A 19,969-nucleotide genomic window follows, 5' to 3' on the forward strand; every position below is an offset into this window, starting at 1 on the left:
TGTAATTGATCCTTTTTCATTCATGATTTTGTCTATTTGGGTGTTCACTCTCTTCTTTCTGAGGAGCCTGGCTAGAGGTTTATTGATATTTTTTATTTTTTCAAAGAAGAAACTCTTGGTTTCATTGATCTGCTCGACTGTTCTTTTGGATTCTATACTGTTTATTTCTGCCCTGATCTTTATTATTTCTTTTCTTCTGCTGGGTTTGGGGTGCTCTTGCTGCTTGCCTTCTAGTTCCAGTAGGTGCTCTGTTAAATTTTGAATTTGCACTTTTTCTAGTTTGTTGAGATTGACCTGGATTGCAATATACTTTCCTGTTAGGACTGCCTTTGCTGTGTCCCAGAGATTTTGGATTGTTGTATTTTCGTTTTCATTGGTTTCTATGTATTTTTTAAAAACTTTTCTAATTGCCTGATTAGCCCAATCATCCTTTAGTAGGGTGGCTTTTAACCTGCACATTTTTGGAGGTTTTCCAGTCTTTTTCCTGTGGTTAATTTCAAGTTTCATAGAGTTGTGGTCTGAACGTGTGCATGGTATGATCTTTATTCGTTTATACTTATGGAGGGCTGCTTTATGCCCCAGTATGTGATCAGTCTTGGAGAATGTGCCATGTGCACTAGAAAAGAAGGTGAATTTCCTAACTTTAGGATGCAGAGTTCTGAATATATCTATCAGTTTCATCTGTTCCAATGTGTTGTTCGGGTCCATTGCTTCTTTAGTGATTTTTCTGTCTGGTTGATCTATCCATTGCTGTCAGTAGAGTATTAAAGTCCCCTGCAATTAGCACATTCTTATCAATTAGATTGTTTCTTTCTGTGATTAATTGTTTTATGTATTTGGACTCTCCCGAGTTTGGGGCATAGCTATTTATAATTGTTAGCTCTTCCTGATGGAGAGACCCTGTAATTATTATATAATGTCCTTCTTCATCTCTTGTTACTGCCTTTACTTTAAAGTCCAGTTTGTCTGATATAAGTATGGCTACTCTGGCTTTCTTTTGGCTTCCAGTCGCATGCTGGGTATTTCTCCATACCTTTACTTTCAACCTGAAAGTGTCTTCAGTTCAAAAATGAGTCTTTTCAGTATTGACAGTGTGGACGCTACTTGGAATTTTCTCTTCCTCTCTCTCTGCCCCTCCCCCACTTGTGCACTTGCTGTCACTCTCTCAAAATAAATAAATAAACTTAAAAAATTGCATTGGAACAAAAAAAGAAAATGATTCTTTTGTAGACAGCAAATACATGGGTTTTTTTTTTTTTTTTTATCCATTCTGCTACCCTGTGTTGTTTGGTTGGAGCATTCAGTCCATTTACATTCAGTGTTATTATTGAAAAATTTGGGTTTAGAGTCACTGTGTTCTCTGTGGAATTCATGTTTATAGTGGTGTCTCTGGCATGTTGTATTCTTTGCAACATTTCCCTAATAGAGCTCCCCTTAGGATTTCTTGTAGGGCTGGTTTGGTAGTCATGAAATCTCTCAATTTTTGTTTATTCGGGAACACCTTTATCTCTTCTTCTATTTTGAATGACAGGCTTGCTGGGTAAAGGATTCTCGGCTGCATGTTTTTTCCGTTCATCACATTGAAGATTTTCTGCCATTCCTTCCTGGCCTGCCAACTTTCATTAGATAGGTGTGTAACCACTGATAGGTTTCCCGTTTTACATGAGGGCCCTTTTTTCCCTAGCTGCTTTCAGAAATCTCTCTTTATCTTTATATTTTGCCAGTTCGACTATGATATGTTGTGCCAAAGGTTGATTCATATTATATCTTAAGGGGGTTCTTTGTGCCTCTTGAATTTGAATGTCTATTTCTTTTCCCAGATTTGGGAAATTCTCAGTTATAATTTGGTCTAGTATCCCTTCAGGACCTTTCTCTTTGTCTTCCTCTTCCAGAATTCCCATGATACGGATGTTGTTCTGTTTGATTGTATCACTCAGGTCTCAAATTCTCCTTTCCTGCTCCTGGATTAATCTCTCTCTCTTTTTTTCAGCTTCCTCTTTTGCTATAACTATATCTTCTAATTCACCTATTCTTCTCTCTGCCTTGTCAATCCTTGAGGTGGCTGCCTCCATTTTGTTATTCACCTCATTTATAGCCTTCTGTAACTCATCCCACCTATTTTCAAAGTTCCTAGTCATTGTCTCAGTTGCTTCCTTGATGCTTTTTTTCGACCTCAGTGATTAATTTTATGACAAGTTTTTTGAGTTCTTGATCCGGTATGTTGTGTAGATGTCCCTTGAGCAGTTCTGTGGCTGTGACTTCTTCCTGGAGGTTCTTCTGGGGAGAGTTCCTTCATTTTGTCATTTTGGCTAGTTTTCTGTCTCTTGTCAGCTTTAAACAGTTCATTGTGCACTGTGCACCTGTTAATATTGTTCTGTTAAAGGAGGCTTATTGACTGTCCAGGGCCTATCGTTTCAGGAAATATTCTTTTAATGGTGTCTCTTAGTTTCTCTTGTTGTACCTTTGAATATTTTATTTCCCTACTCAGCAATATTTGGGACTCGCCGTCATGCACACTTTGACTTGTTTCTTGGTGTAGCCCTAAGAAGGAAAATAGACAAACACAGAGGGAACAGTAACACACAAAGGCACAGACAAATCAAATAAACAAACACATTAAAAGGGGGAAAGAAAAGAAAGAAAATGTAAAAGAAAGAGACGAAAAGAAGAGAAGAATAAAAAATAAAGGGGGTCAGAGATAACAAAGGACAATGGACAGTCTAAAAGTGTATGACCATTTGTGGGGAGAGGTAAGGATGAGATACAGGAGAATATATCTGGATTGCAAGAAGGTAAAAAAAGGGAGAAAGGAGAAAGGAAAATAAGGAGTAAAAATTAAAAAAAATTAAGTAAAGGTAATAATAATAAAATATAATACAAAAAAAAGAACGAAGAAAAAAGAAAAAAAGAAAAAAGAAAAAGGAAAAACATCAGTTCCCCCTCACGGGTAGGCGTGGCTTGCTGTGGTGGTCTTGGAGGCTGCTCTCAGAGGCTCTGCCTTGGTGTCTACAGAGAGTAGAGTGGTGGCACGCCAAGCTCTGCTTGAGCTACACACTATAGGCCACTCTAATGAGTCCCATCTCCTTGTGCCATGGTTGATCCAAGTTGTATTTTCCAGGCCCGCCTTGGTTCAAAGTTCCAGTTCATGCACTTTTATGCTACCACAGATGAGATGTAGTTACTTTGGTGGCTGGCTTCTTTGGGGGAGGGATCAGTTTGTCTTGGCTCAGGCAGGGATTTAGGCTGCCCCTGCCGGAGGTGAGGTGCGCAGCAGGAGGTGAGGTGCATGCTGCCGTCGTCATAGACACAACTGGGGATTTCCAGCCACCAGCCGGGATTGCGATCGCGTTGGGGGAGGGATGAGTTTCTCTTGGCACCAGCTGGGATTAGTGCAGCTGCTGCAGGAGGCGGTGCCGGAAATGACCTGGCAGTTCCTGCAGTCTGAGCACGTGCCCCAGCCTCTACCGCCACCAACTCCCTTCCAGGATCACGCAGGGTTAGGGGCCACCCTTTCTCTGTTGGCACCCGGGATTCGTGATTCGCGCAAGCAAAGCTGGGGGTGAGATGTGCCACGGAAATGAGGTGCGTGCTCCCACTCCCAAAACTGAGGTCAAAGTGAGCGCCCCTGGCGGCGCCGCCAGGGGCTGCTGATTCCCCGCCGAGATGGCGAGATGGCGCATGGTTGGAAGCTGTTCTTTCCCTTATGCCACCCGGGTTCAGGATTCGTGCTGCCCAGCAGTTATATATGGAGTGAGAGTTTCTCTCTCCAAGCGCGGTTAAACGTTCTTTATCTTTTCCCCAGAGACAGTACTATGAGCGTGTTCAGTTTCTCTGTCTCTTCCCTTTGTCTCTCGGGCTCTGCCTGCTTGCCCCATGTTGAGCTGGGGCTCCCACCTCCCCTGCCTGTCTCGGGCTGGCCTGTTTTCCAATCTCCCCAGTTTGCACTCATTCACTCAGGTATCTTTGAGGTTTTATTCTTTCTGGAGTCCGTATTTTCTCCTTCCACTCTTGCAGATGAGAGTAATGTCCTTCTTAGTTCGATAGATGGGGCAGACGGAGTTTACAGAGCTCCCTTCCTCTCCGCCATCTTGGCTCCCAGCAGATTCATTTCTTAACATGAAATTATGAAAAGAGGTGACATGTTTTATTTTGTGAGTAGAGATAAACAAAATAGTTCTTTGCATGTATACAATTTGTCCAAACAAAAATATTTGGGATGAGGGCACCCTGGGTGACTCAGTTGCTTAAGTATCTAACTCAATTTTGGCTCAGGTCATGATCTCACTATTTGTGAATTTGCAACCCACGTCAGGTTCCTTGATGAGAACATGGAGCCTGATTAGGATTCTCTTTCTCCCTCTCTCTCTGCCCCTCCCCCATATGTTCTCTCTCAAAATAAATAAAGTTAAAATATTCATTTGTGTGCGTTTGTATGTATATAAACATATAAATATATACATAAAAACAAGTTCTCCATTTCCTTAATAGAGTTGAATTTTTGGGGGGGTTATACGCAATTTTTACTTGTACTGACACAAACTGTGATCATTATTAAGTGTAGAAACTCATTTACATGTTTTAGTCAAGCTCATTTAATATGTCAGAATTGCATATGAAACTTAGCATACATTCTTGAAGTAATTTCCTACTAGTTCTCTGAAACCACTTAATGTAATAGCCTCTGTAAAGGCCATCCATCATTGATGGTTGTTGACTTTATTAGATATTCTAGGTGGAGTTTTGATTTCAGTGCATATGATTTATAATATAATGATCCACATCTTTTAATGGTTTAAAAGTATTGTATTTAGCAATGCCATGAAACATCAGCACAGATGTTGGAGAAGACATAGATTAAGTTTCAAGCTTTCTTTTCTTTTGATCTTTCAGATTGCATTCTCACAGCACAACACGATCATGGATCTTGTGCAGTTTTTTGTCACCTTCTTCAGGTAATTTGCTTCTACTGATTTTGAATTTATTAATTTATATTCTGATAATGTTCTATCAACCTGTTCAATAGTTTATCAAATCTTTAAACTTAAAACGTCAATGGTGTATCTTGAATAGTTATATATACTTAAATATATAACAGGCAGAGGAAGCATACTTGAAACCTACTTTTCAAGATTATTTTGCTGTTGTACTATATAATTGCTAATAGAAGCACTGGAAAGAAGATAACTTTATGTTCCTGTCACATACATAATTAAAGCCTACTTTAATTAATGAAATTAGCAGCAAAGTCACTGTATTGATTAGGTACATCTCCTACAGTTAATTCAGTTATTTGTCAAGTAAGTATCACATATGCTTAGCTCTCTGTAGGGAATACAGTTTCTGTCCTCAGTGAGCTTCTAATCTGGAAATACTAAATACAGCTTTGAATAGAGCATCATCCCTAAAACATTAGCTATTTGAGGTATTAACGGTAAGTTCATAAAAACTTTTTCATAATGAAACAAATTTCGAAAATACGGCTTTTAGTTTGTTTTTAGCTGACATTACTTCCACTGACATCACAAGAGGTTTTCTTTTTCCTTAGAGCTTTTAATGTGCTAATCTGCAACGTAAGTTGCTAAAAGAGAAGGTAGAGTTTGTAGCATTTCTCAAAACATGAAAACTCTTTTTAGGGAACATCTATTATTAATTCCATGGGATGTAAATAAAGAAACACTGGATTGGGAGAAGAATTGAATCAGTGCTAGGATATCTCTGTTATGGATCTGTGTTGGACCTCTGGAGAGGAGGGGGTATTACTTTTATTAATATTATTATATGCACAGGCTGTGCTGGTGCGCTGGGTGCCTTCATGCAAATTAGACATCTTTGGCAGGCATAGCCCTACATTGTGGCATACAACTTTACAGAGTGCAGTATGGATTTTGACTCTACTCACCAAGTTGGCTGGACTGCCTTATACAGCCAAGGAACCTGCACAACCCAATCCTTGACATGGTTGATATGCTGAGCACTTTCTTAAATGCCAAGGTAACCTTTATTGGTTATCTTGTCCAGACATCCTTGCAACACTTGAATTCCTAAAGCCTTCCCCACAGGGAAGGGCCAGATAGTAATTATTTCAGGATTCGTGGGCTGTACTGTCTCTGTTGCATGCACACAAACATCCTGTTGTGCTACTAAACCAGCACAGCCAATAAGGAGACAAATGGGAGAGGCTCTGTTCCAATCAACCTTTATTACAAAACAGCTGGTGGGCTGGAGTCTGCCTGCGGACATTATTTGCCCAACCCCTCACCTAGCTTCTGCCCGAACGGCTTTAATGACGAAAACGCATCATCTCCTGAGATGGCATTTTCTGTCTTCAGATAACTAATTGTTCTTTGTAATTGAGATGAAATCTGTCTCCCCATAATACCACTTCTCATTCATCCACATGGTCGAACACATAGCAAGTCTAATCTCTCATCTCCATTTATAGCCTGTTAGTTTTCTAAGCTCTTTTTTCCAATGTCCATATTCTGTATTTATCCATGTCTCTTGTCAAAACCTTTGCCACGTCAGTCACTTTGCCCTGAAAGCAATCATGTTTGTCTATGTCCCTTCAAAAGTTGTAATTTCCAGAATTTAACAGAATAAGTGTATTTATCAGTAACATGTGTGCCTACTTTAAATTCTCCCCTTAAAAATGAAATAAGGAAACACCTTAAATATATTTAATGTTTTATGACTTTGTATTTCTAAATATACATGGATTTTAGGGCTATTTAACCAAGTTACAGTGTGTTTTGGGAAAGTATTAGAAGTTATAATTGAACAAGCATTATTTAATGCATCAAAATAAAACTTTTTTTGATGCAGAAAGGCATGGATAGAAACATACTGAAAAGTTCAGCCCTGTATAAAAATTCACAAAGTTGAATATATATGTAAATTATTTAAATGTTTAGGGTTTTATTTTAAGCTTTTGAATTTGTATGCACATTTAAGTTCAGTAGCCTTTTATTAAGTAAAATAAAGCTAGTGTTAATGTGTACCATGTCTTAGAGATGATCCTATTTATTATGTTGTCATCACAGGCAAAGTGAAATAAAATATTCTAACTGTTGTGTGAGATAAAATGTATTTGATGTGTTTTTTTGTCATTTAAATTTCTTTCAGTAGTGAAATGTAAATTAGATAGTTTTAAAATTACCGCATTGTTCAGAAAAAAACATGGACAGAATATGTTAAAGTTTTCTTTTTTTCAGTTTTTAAATAAAGCCACTGGTAAATTTTACCATAGAGCTTTCAACAGGTCAGCATTTCTGGACAGTCTTCAGTCAGGCCACTGTTACTGCTATTGCTGTTTCTAACTGAGTTACTGAAATAGCAGAGGTGAATGTTCCAGCATTTCAGTTTAGCTATGATTTGGTGAAGGCCAGTTCACAAACCCTGTCAGTTTTTACCTTTATATTGGGCATAGTTCTGATGGTCAGTATGAGGGGGCAAGTTCAAGGGAGATCATTTATAGGCAGAGCCTGGTTCTGATCTTGCCTTTCTATACTATCATAAGTATGTCTTAGAAGGTGGAAATCTCCATCTTTTCTTATATAGAATTAAAGGATTTTGTCATTGTGAGAATCTGTAGTATAACATGGTAAAGGAGTAGAAAACTGAAAGGAATTATTTTAAAGATAAATGTTTTTGTTCTCTGTTATGTAATATGGAAATGTAAGTTTGTGTGAATCTGAAACTTCTAAATTATTTATTGTAAAGGAAACCAAGCCTTGTAAATTCAGTGCAGATACAGTAAGGACCCCTGCCCCTGTACCATTTACAATTTTAATGGTGGTATGCGTCTTCAATCTGCCAATTGGATGATATAATGCTTTTGATTTACTATCTTAACCAGCTGGAAGGTCATTTTAAAGGTTGCCACTTGGTCTTTCCCGCTGTGATAGATACTACCCTCAGGCCAGGGACACAATGTAGAGGTTACTCTAACATAAGTTCTAATTATATATTTTAAAACTGATAAAATTATTGCTCGGTGGATCCACAGACACAGTAGGCCCACTGTGAGGCAGAAGTTAGGCAGAATTTATTACATGACCCCTGAAGGCACACCCAGTCTAACTAGGGGCCATCATGACATTTGTCCTTGAGTATCTACCTGTTATCTCTCAACCTATGTCTAATAGTAATCAAAATATCTACTTACTTCTCTTAAATTGTATACGCAACCATGTATGTACTTGTATATAATTATATACCCAAACATACACAAATAGAAGGATCATACAAAGGTCACTTTGAGGATCATTTTGTATACTTCTTCACATGTTTCAAGATGTCCTTTCTTCTCTGGACCCAGCCACCTGTTCTCTTTGTGGGTTTCTGGATTTGTAAATTAGCTCATCTGGAAACTGAGCAGAGGGTCATGATTTTTCTACTGGGGCAACAATTCTCTGCCTGTTGTTTCTTCATTCTTACTTAAAATAAAACTAAATGTAAAATAGCACCATTGTTGGCTATCTACCTAGTTTCCCCCTAAGGATACTATACATTATTAATCATCTTCACACTTCTTTGGGGGATAATCCCCTTGGCTACTCCAACAGTCTAACTGATCATGATGGTAATTGTGGGCCATGGATTTTGTCAGTGAAGCCCTGACACCTGGCATCTTTTACTTTGGGTCCCCATTACTTAATGCCTACCCCAGCACTGCGCCTCCTGGTGTTGCCTCTGGTCTGTAGAAGAAAGCCACCACTAAACTTCTTGGTGAAGTTGATGCTCCCTCATCAGCATATTTCTTCTGTAATGGCTTGGTGAGTGACGTGCCCCATGGAACATAATCTAATGGTAGTTCTTCTCGCCTTGTATAATATATCCTTTCTAGAACATTCCCTCTGTCAACTTCTTTATTCCTTTCTCTTTCAATTGCTTGGACAAGTCAGATGTTTCCATTACACTTTTAGTTGGCCATTGCTTTTTCCAGGTTTCTAAGAGTCACCCAGCAGTAAGTTTTCCCCATCCTGAGGAGTTCTCAGTAGGATATTATATCTCCTGTGGTCCTGAGAATATGTCCCAAAATTCATGAATTCAGGCTTGTCCTGTTTTACCTGCCATCCCTCTTGATCAGACACCACCAAAATTCAGTTTCCGTCATGCTCTCCTCGTTCCTGCCAGTACATTCTAGGTTATTCTTATAGCTCTTTCAAGTGTATAATACCTTCCCTTTCTTATCAGGCCAAGACCTATTATGCTGTCATTATACGCTAGTTACCAGTCTGGCAAGCAGGAGAGGAGGTGATGGCAGCTTGTTAGGGGTGTCGCTCTTGTCTCTATTACTAGGGAAGGGAGTTATAGAACAACAGGAGTTTCCTTAGAAGCCCTCATTTAGATATACCATTCTCAATATTCCTATCCCATATTTTAAGGGCTAGGTTTTCTCAACCATGGCCCTGGTCTTTGCATGAGAGAACTGTTGTGGCTGAGCATCTGATCATCTCTGGAGCTCTGCAACTCTAACAACCAGATCATCAGCCCACAGGTCATCCATATTGGCCTTTCCAGTGTCAAAGAAAAGGGCTTCATTTAAAGCTATAAAAGACTCTCTAGCGTTTTATTTATTTACTAATGTTTGTTAATGGTCTTCAGTCTCTTGCTATCACACTGCAGGTGTTAATACAATGCAACAGCAATCAGCCAACCCACTCTCTTTGGAAGGCACTTCCCTAGGTCCCCACTGGTGAAAGCTTTAGCAATGGAAGCATTCTTCCAACTGCCCTACTACCCACATTGATGCTGTTCTTTTGGCCTGCCAAGGAGGAAGGGAGGTGGCTGCAAACCCTTTTTTTACCTCCTGGTTACCCAGACAGGTCCTCAGAGAAGCAGCCCCCAAGATGGGATTAAACATGCAGTAAATGCATTAGAGAAAACTCCTGCAGATGGAAGGGCAGGGAGAAGGTGGAGGTCTTCTAGACCACACTGCTGACCTGAGCTTTGTGAAGTGGAACAGGAAGAAAAGGAAGTTGAGTGAAAGAGCCTGAGATTTCAGAGCACCCCACAAGCCAGATCACTCATCAGAGTTCTGCATCTCCCGGGATCAGGCTTTGACTAAAGATGGTGGGTGCCCTTGACTATTTGTGCCTTCTGTAGTCAGCCATCAGTGAGGCAAATTTTAATAGTTGGCACAGTAGATTTGTCTGTTACTTGAAGGTTTGGTAGAACTGCCCTATAAAATCATATGAATTTGGCAAGGTTTTTAAATTTGTTTTTGTTTGACTTGATTTTTTTGTGGGTAGATTTTGTAGTTTCTCATGAAATTTCATTAATATTTATATCTCAGATTTTCTATTTTTTTGACATAGTTGACAATTTTAAGGAAACTGTCCATCTTATTTTTAAAATTTATTGGCATATATTTTCCTATATAAGTATTCCAGAATTTATCTTATATTAGGATTATTTCTCCCTGTTCATTGTGAATTTTGCCTCTTTTTCCATTTCATTTTTTTTCTTGATAAGCCATGAACAGGTTTGACAGTGTTGGAAATCCTTTTAAAAACCACATTTCATGGCTTTGTTCCGTTGGTTTATTGTTTTCTAATTCATTACTTTCATTGTTTTCTGCTTTTATTCCTTCTAATTTTTTGGAGTTGCTGTATTATTTTTCCAAATTTTTTATTTAAACATGTAATCAAGCTTATTAATTTCTAGTTAAATGGATCTAATATATGTAGTTTGGTGTGCCATTTTAAAAATATTGTTTTAGCTGCATTCCATGGAGTTTAATATATGGCATTTTTATTATCCTGTAATTCAAAATATTTTCTAATTTCTTTTATGGTTTCCACATGAATTATTTAGAAGTCTGTTTTTGAATTTCCAAATGTGTAGGATTTTTTCAATGTGTCTTTTTTATTGGCTTTTCTTCAGTCAGTGAAAGACCTTTATGATACTTTTGTGTTTCTTGAAATATTTTTCTGTTGTCAAAGATATGATCATCATTTGTAAATGTTCCACTTGCTTGATAATAATGGGGTTTCTCAGATCATTGGAGTCAGTATTTTATAGATACCCATTAGAATGAAACTTGTCATTTTTTTCAGTATGTGCTTTTTCAATGTTCATGTTCCACCTACATATTATTAAGTGAGATTGATTACTATATCATGTAGTATTTGTCTTTCTGTGACTGACTTATTTCTCTTAGCATAATTGCCTCAGTATTCATCCCTGTTGTAACATTTATCAGAATTTCCATCCCTTCCAAGGCTGAATAATATTCCATTGCATGTATATACCATGTTTTCTTTATCCATTTGTCAGCTGGTGGACACTTGAGTTGTCTCTGTCTTTGAGCTATTGTGACTATTGCTGCTATGAATGTAAGTACACAAATATGTACTCAAGACCTTGCTTTCTGTTCCTTTATGTATATACTCAGAAGTGGAGTTGCTAGGTAATTCTGTTTTTTAACTTTTTGAGGAACTTTTCTACTGTTTTCCACATCATTTGTACCATTTTGAAATCTTACCAACAGTGCACAGGGTTCCAATTCTTCTGTTCTCACCAGCACTTGTAAGTTATTTTGTTTGTGTTTTGATAATAGCTATCCTAATGGGTGTGAGGTAGTATCTTATTGTGGTTTTGATTTGCATTTCCGTAATGATTAATGATGTTTAACATATTTTCGTGTGCTTATTTGTCATTTGTATATCTTTTTGTAAAAATGTCTATTCAAATCTTTTGCCTATTTTTGAATTAAGTTCTTTTCATTTGTTTGTTTGTTGAATGGTGGGAGCTTTTTATACATCCTGAATATTAATCCCTAATACTTTATCTGATACATGATTTTCAGTTATTTCTCCCTACTAAGTAGCTTGCTCTTCACTCTGTTGATAATGTCCGTTGGTGAATAGAAGTTTTTATTATGAAGTCCATTTTGTCTCTTTTTTCTATTGTTGCCTATGCTTTTGGTGTCATATCCAATCATTGCCAAACCAACGTCTTACAGATTTTGGCCTATATTTTCTTCTGAGGTTTTTATAATTTTAGCTATTGTGTTTAGGTCATTGATCCATTTTTCATTCATTTTTTTGTGTGGTATTAGATAAAGGTCTAACTTTATTCTTTTGCATTTGATTTCAATGCCGTTTTCTCAGCATCGTTTGTTGAAAAGTTTGTCCCATCTTCACTGAATGGTCTCTGCACTCCTGTCACAAGAGTATTTGATCTTCTATGTGAAGGTTTATTTCTGGGCTTTTTACTGTATCCCATTGGCGTATATGTCTACGCTTCTGCCATTGCCACGCTGTTTTGATTATTATAATTTTGTAGTAGGTTTTTCAATCAAGAAATATGAGTTCTCCCACTTTGTTCTTTTTTCAAGATGTTTTACTTTTTTTGTTTTATTTGCTATTTAGGGACCTTAATTCCATATGAATTTTGGGATAAAATTTTCGTTTCTAGGAAAAAAAATTGTTGGGATTTTGATAGGGATTGTATTGTATGTGTAGATGGCTTTGAATAGTATCAACATCTTGACGGTATTGAGTCTTCAAATCCATGAACATGAATGTTCTTGTCTTTAATTTATCTTCAGCAGTATTTTGTTGTTTTTATTATATAGGTCTTTCACTTCCTTGATTAATTTCCAAGTATTTTATCCTTTTAGATGCTATTGTAAATAGAAGTGTTTAATTTCTTTTCAGAAATAAATGTATAAACATGCAACAGATTTTTATGTGTTGACTTTGTGTATCCTGCTACTTTGTTGCATTTGTTGATTAATTCTAAGTTTTTGTGTTTGCAGAATTTTTAGGGTTTTCTACATATAAGGTCATATTATTTGCAAACAGATATAATTTTACTTCTTCTTTTCCAATTTGGATGCCTTTTATTTCTTTTTCTTTCCAACTGCTCTATCTAGGACTTCCACTACCACGATGAATAGAAGGGGCAAAAGCAGGTATCTTTTTCCTGATTTTAGAGGAAAAGCTTTTAATCTTCCACGACGGAGTATGATGTAGAAGCTGCAGCAGATTATCCAGGAGATCTAGCTAAGATGGTTAACAAAGGTGGCTACCCTAAACAGATTTTCAAGTAGATGAAACAGCCTTATACTGGAAGAAGACGCCATCCAGGACTTTCATAGCTGGAAAGGATAAATAAATCAGTGCCTGGTTCAGAGATTCCAAGGCTGACTCTCTTGTTAAGTCCAATACAGCTGGTGACTTTAAGTTGAAGGCCATAAACATGCATCTTGTTTTTTTTATCTCCTACTGATTTCATCTATAAAACCTAGATAAAATGTATGGGCAGCTATTTGATAATACTGAAAAGTAAGTATCAGCGGGGAGATCAGAGAAGATCAGAATTCAGAGTGCCCTGAACTGTTTGGAATTTACTATTATTTTCCTTTGGTATCCCCCTGACATGAAACTAAATGCAGGCTGAAAGTTGAGACTCCTGATGTCTAGAAAAGAAATATCCTGCAAATATTCCCTAGTTCTGAGTATTGGCATAGAAAAGCAAACTCTTTTATGTTTGTTTATTTATTGGGGGTGGGGGTGGAGGGCCAGAGAGAGAAGGAGAAAGAGGATCCCAAGCAGGTTCCACACTGACAGTGCAGAGCCCAGTGTGGGGCTCAAACCCACAAACTGCAAGATTACAGCCCTAGCTAGATGATTTCAGAAAGGTATGCTTTAAATAAAATTCACCTGTAGAAATCAGCTTTGTATATATTGACCATTAATCATTTTTGTTGTAAGGTAGGAAGATTAAGGTATTATCTGGGTAGCTTATTTGTAACAGAGGAGTTAACCAGGAAGATCTGTCTTCCTTACTAGATGTTGTTTCTTTCTACTTTATGTAAACTATTTCAAGGAAGGATTTATCAAAGATGCTTTGTAAATATTTAAGTCTGTTAGTTTGGAGGAGGTTCATTTGGGTATTTTCTTATGAATTTTACATAAATGATATCTGAAATAGATTTTGTGGATTATTTCTCAGCCTTCATTTAACTCCTTCCATATGGGTATCCAGTACATTTTATTTGAGTGGGACTGATCCCTCACTAGCTTCAGGGGTGGACTAAAGCCAGTCAGTGCAGAGCTTTCAGTAGCCAAATAAATGAAAGGTGAAGAAAGAGAAGGCATGTGTAATGGTATGCATTGTGAGTCCTGGAATTCCTGCATCCATTTTTGTTCCTAAGAGGGAACCAAGCCTGAGGACGGAGCTGATGCACAGTACAGTGTATAGTTCAGAGAATCAGAGAGCAAGGCAGCCAGGGTGCCCATCAGTCCAAACCTGACAGTTATTCTTCCTTTTAGCCTCGGGGAGTGTCTTAGCCTGCTTGGCTGCCATACCACAGACAGAATGGCATTCACAACAGAGCATTTTTAATCTTATAATCCTACTGACTGGGAAGTCCAAGGTTTGAGCGCCAGCATTGTTGGTTTCTGGTGTGAGAATTTTTGGTTTTCATTTGGCTGCCTTCTTGCTGTGTGTTCATATCGCTTTTCCTCATTGAAAGGAGGTAGAGAGAAAGTGCCAGGTCTCTGGGGTCTCTTTTTATAAGGACACTAATTCTGTTGGTTCAGAATTCCATTCTTATGACCTCGTTTACCTGAATTGCAACCCAAAGTCTCTATTTTCTTTTTTTATTATTTAAAAAAAATTTTGTGCTTTTTATTTATTTTTGAGAGACAGAGAGAGATCAGGGGAGGGTCAGAGAGAGAGGGAAATACAGAATCTGAAGCCGGCTCCAGGCTCTGAGCTAGCTGTCAGCATAGAGCCCGGCGTGAGGATCGAACCCACGAACTGTGAGATCATGACCTGAGCGAAGCCAGACGCTTAACTGACTGAGCCACCCAGGCATCCCAGTCCCTATTTTCAAATATAATCACATTTGGTTGTAGGGTTTCAACATATAGATTTTGGGGGAATATAATTCATCCATTATATTCTGCCTGTGGCCTCCCACAGTCATGTCCTTTTTGCATGTGAAATACATCCACTCCATCCCTGCAATCTCAAAAGCCTTAGGGCGCCTGGGTGGCTCTGTAAGTTAAGCATCCGACTTCAGCTCAGGTCATGTTCTCACAGTTTGTAGGTTCAAGCCCCACGTCAGGCTCGGTGCTGACAGCTCAGAGCCTAGAGCCTGCTTCTGACCCCATCTCTCCCTCTCTCTCTGCCCCTCCCCCACTTGCATTCTGCCTCTCTCCCTCTCTCATAAGTCAATAAACATTAAAAGATTTTTAAAAATGATGAAAAGCCGTAAATCATTCCTGCATCAGCTCTAAAGTTTTAACGTCTGAAGTCTCATCTATATACCATCTATATCAGACATGGATGACATTTAAGATACACTTCATCCCGAGGCAACATTTTCTCTATCTGTGAACCTGTGAAACCAGACAACTTACATGATTCCCAAAAACCATGTGGGACAGGCATTCTCAATCCATGAGGGAGCTATCTGCAGAAGAAAGGGGTAACTGGTCCTAAGCAGGTCTAAAACCCAGCAAGGCAAATCCCATCAAATGTTAAAGATTGGAGAGTAATCCTCTTTGGTTCAGTGCCCTACCTCCAGGTCCACTGGGGTGACAGCATCACCACGCAGCTCTACGGAGTGGCCCTGCCCTCTTAGCATTGTGAGGTGGCCCTGACCCTCAGCATTGTGCTGCAGCTTTGTCCCCAACACCTAGAAGGGGGCATCGTAGTCCCCACACAGGCCCCCACCCTTGAAAATTGAGGAGCAACCAGTCTTGCCCTGATGATCTTTTACTTAACTTCAGGATCATTCCCCTTTCTTATAGGATAAAGCATATTCCCGACTGAATAGCTCCGTGGTCCCAATCTGTGGAATCCAAGAAGCCTGACACCCTTCTCTCCATTCCCTTTGGTTTTCTCTGTCCCCTTTAGGCCACACTCCCAGTGTCTCTGCTGGTATATTCTATTCCAGGTTCTGCTGAGATGGCCACTTAAGTCCCTGTGTCACACCCACGACCTCTTCTTTATGAATGGTTGCTCAGCCACACCCTTTGTGTTATCTTCAGACATGATTTTTCAGATTTTGCAATATGGATTAGGCTAAGGATTTTCCAAACCTCTAAGTTCTGGTTCCTTTTTTTCTAGACAATTCCTTCTCCAACTCCTCTCTCTTCTTGCATTTAGCTATAAGCAGTGAGGAGATAAAAGCTTTATCTTCAATATTTTTTTTAGAAATATTCTCTGCTAATATCCAGGTTTATGGCTTTGTAAGTTCTACCTTCCATGAAACGCCAGAACACAATTCAACTAAGTTCTTTGCCATTTTATAACAAACTGGCCTTTCCTCCAGTTTCTAGTAACATGTTGCTTATTTCCATCTGAGACTTCACCAGAATGGTCTTTAACATCCATGCGTCTGTATATCAACATTCTGCTTGTGATCATTTAGGTATTATCTAAGAAGACATACTTTCTGTCTAGCTGCACTTGATTATTTCTGAGCCCTCACCTGAATCGCCTGTAACATCCCTTTCTTCCAACAGTCTCTTCACAGAAATCGAGGCTTTCTGTCACATGCTCCTCAGATTTCCTCCAGCCTCTACCCATGACTCAGTTCCAAGGCTGCTTCCACATTTATAGACACTTATTACAAGCAGCACCCACTTCCTGGTACCCAAATCTGCCTCTGCTCATGCTGCCATACAAAATACTGCACTGACTAGTGACTTAAACTACAGAAATTTATTATCTCACAGTCCTAGAGGCTGAGGAGTCCAAGGTCAGGGCAGTGGCATGGTTGGTTTCTGCCGCAGGCTTCCTCTTGGCTTACCAAGGTCCACTCTCTGTGTGCTCACGTGGCCTTTCTTCAGTGTGTGCACAATGGAAGAAGGTAGGGAGGCTGGGAGGGGGTGATAGGGAGAGAGAGAGGGGAAGAGAGAAAGGTAAAAGAAAAGGAAAAGAAAAGAGAGGAACAGTACAGAAAAGAAAGGAGCAAGCTCTTGGCTCTTTTCTTAGAAGAACACTAATCCTGGAGCGCCTGGGTGGCTCAGTTGTTTGGGCATCCAACTCTATTTCAGCTCAGGTCATGATCTCACAGACCTTGTGGGTTCAAGCCCTATGTGGGGCTCTGCACTAAAAGCACAGAACATGCTTGGGATTTCTCTCTCCCTCTTTCTCTTCCCCTCCCTGTCTCTCTCTCTCTCTCTCTCTCTCTATATATATATATATATTTTTTTTTTTTAAACACTAAATCTGTTGGAGCAGGACCCCACCCTAATGACCTCATTTAACCTGATATTCTAAATTACCTGTCTCTAAATATAGTCACTTTGGATGCTGGGCTTTAGCATAGGAATTGGGGGGCGGGGGGGACACAATTTATTTTCACAGCAGCAAGTATAAAATCCATTTAGTCTCAATATTGTTTATTACCATTTTGTGTTAGATTTCTGTCTCTTGCCTTTGAAAACATCTTAACTGACAATATCCTAAGGTATAATTAACTCTTGCTTAACAATCCTCAGAAAATTTATACCAATTTATTGCTTTTCTACTTTTACCCACTAGACCTTGTTGAGTTTTCATCTTTGCCAATCTAATAACTAAAATAATTTTTTAAATATGGAGTTTTATTGCATTCTAAGTTAGCAATTTACTTTGTTAATATTTTAGTTGATAAGAAAAAAAATCCTTCGAATGTTATGAAGGTATTTTTAAAACCCTTTACAGATAGTTTCTGGAATAGCAGTTATTAGGAGGTAAATTACTTTTTAAAATAATATGTTTCCATATTTCAACACAATTCCCTAGTTTGTAACATTTTTCAGTGGAATAAAAGATTAATATGCCCAGACCATCTTTTAAAATATGTATTTAAGACTTGAATTTTATGATCAATTAACCTCAAATTGCTATAAAATAGTGACAATATTATCTCTTTTTTGCATTTGGCCAACTAGATTACCACCAGAGGATATTTCTTTGTCACTAGAAACCTGCTTTACAATATAACCTTATACCACACTGTGTTACATTTATTGAATTCTTTTTAATTTTCACTAAATGAGAATACCTAATGAGTTCCATGGTTTTTCATATTAAGAATCCTTTCCATAATGACCATTTTATGAAGGTTAAAATCAAATTATTGAAATATCTCTCCCTAAGTTCTTATGCTTCTCTTTTTTTTTTATCCCTGTGGCTTTTTTATATTTCATTTTTTTTCTCTTTCTCTTAGGAGGATTTTACTAAAGGGTGTTGAACCTTTCAGATCTTTTGGCATTATCATACAAGAGACTTTATTAAGAAATGAAAGCCCAATTATTCCTGTGTGCCCCCCCCATATCTATACTAAGAAGCAATACGAGCTATTGTATAATATGAAAGAAGAAAGAAGATAGGAAAGAAAGTAGTGAAACTAGTTTTTTTTCTGATCAAAGCTCCACATAGTAGATTAAAGGATGCTAATACTTGATGCTGCCCATTAAGACCTTTGAGTTAAGAAATATATTAGGGAAAAGCTAATTAGAACTGATAAACCCAGAAATCTTAGTCACTTTATTTAATAAAAGTTTATTTCTCACTCACTGAATGTCCATTGGGCATAAAGGAACCAGTGGAGAGAACAGGATGGTGGGCAGGGCACTGTTCCATCAAGTAATGAAGACTGATGGGAATCTCGTTATTCTAAAGGTTTCTGGGATTGTCTGTACCGACTAGGGTTTTCTGAGAGTCACAAAAGAGTGAGTTTCAACAATGCTGGGCAAATCTGCCAGGTATCTGTGCTTTTTATAATCCCTTTAAAGGGGACTATAACTTTTCTTTGCAGTTTGGTTTAATAGAAATAAAAATATTTGTAAATATTGCCTTTCTATAGGGATTAAAATGCCTAATAGGACATCTAATATCAGAAACAATTATAGATTTTTAAATCAATTGAAAAACAAATTTCATTCATTTAACCAAAACTTAATGACAACTACTATATGCCAGGAACCGAGATGTATTACACTAGGTTTCTAATATTTGTAGGAGACTATTAAATTTTTATTAAAACTTTATTGATTTTGCCTATTTTTTGGAATCTTCATGGTTTCTCTTTACTGTTACTACTAACTTAATATGAATTAACATAGAAAGAATTTGCTGCAAACCCCTAAAGTGTATATCTCCTCTTCGGAAGAAGGTAAAGTTATAAACAAAATTTGGTACTGGCATTCTGCAGCATTATAAAAATGACACTTTTTACTTGAGTCATGAAATTTTGATCAGAAAGAATTTAGTTTCCTCATGGAGAAATCGAACAGGTACTGACCGTCTTGAACTGAATCACTATCATTAACCATTTGGGGGGAAATACCGTGAATTATAGATTATTTAATAATAATACATTTTGCACTTGAGTTGTATTTAATTATTAAATGAATTTTGGTGTATGTTGTATTGCAGACATTCTGAAGGAAATGGGTGATAGGATTTGTTGCTGGATTAGGTACAGGGATTTTATTTTATTGTATATATTTTTTAGTGTTTATTTTTGAGAGAGAGAAAGAACAGTGGGAGCAGGGCGGGAGGTGGCGGGTGCGCAAAGAGAGACAGAGACACAAAATCCGAAGCAGGTTCCAGGCTCTAACCTGTCAACACAGAAAGGGGCTTGAACTCAGGAGCCGCGCCATGAGGTTAGGACCTGAGCTAAAGTGGGACACTCACCCTACTGAGCCACCCAGGCGTCCCTTGGCACAGAGATCTTAAAGTTGAATGTGTTTTTACATTTTAGCTGAAAAGAAATGGTGACTCAAAGAAGTTAGGGGAAAGGGAGAACTTGAAATCTAAGACTTTTGTAACTTAGGCAACTTAACGTTTTCATGACTCAGCTCTGAACAAATCAAGAGACTATAGATGCTGGCGAGGGTGTGGAGAGATGGGCACCCTCCTACCCTGTTGGTGGGAATGTAAACTGGTGCAGCCGCTCTGGAAAACAGTGTGGAGGTTCCTCAAAAAACTATCCATAGAACTCCCTTAT

At 38.2% G+C, this 19,969-nt stretch overlaps 1 protein-coding gene across 1 annotated transcript in view; it reads left to right on the forward strand.

Moving 5' to 3' along the window:
• Positions 1-19,969, forward strand: part of ATRNL1 (attractin like 1) — a gene marked incomplete at its 5' end in the record, with an annotated part of 743,525 nt that overhangs the window by 319,199 nt on the left and 404,357 nt on the right. The window contains one exon of the mRNA XM_029920431.1: positions 4,891-4,952. Coding sequence (XP_029776291.1) covers positions 4,891-4,952 — 62 coding nt within the window. The remainder of the gene's footprint in view (positions 1-4,890; positions 4,953-19,969) is intronic.

Source organism: Suricata suricatta, chromosome 2 (assembly GCF_006229205.1).
Source record: "Suricata suricatta isolate VVHF042 chromosome 2, meerkat_22Aug2017_6uvM2_HiC, whole genome shotgun sequence".
In the NCBI taxonomy this organism is placed as follows: Eukaryota; Metazoa; Chordata; class Mammalia; order Carnivora; family Herpestidae; genus Suricata; species Suricata suricatta.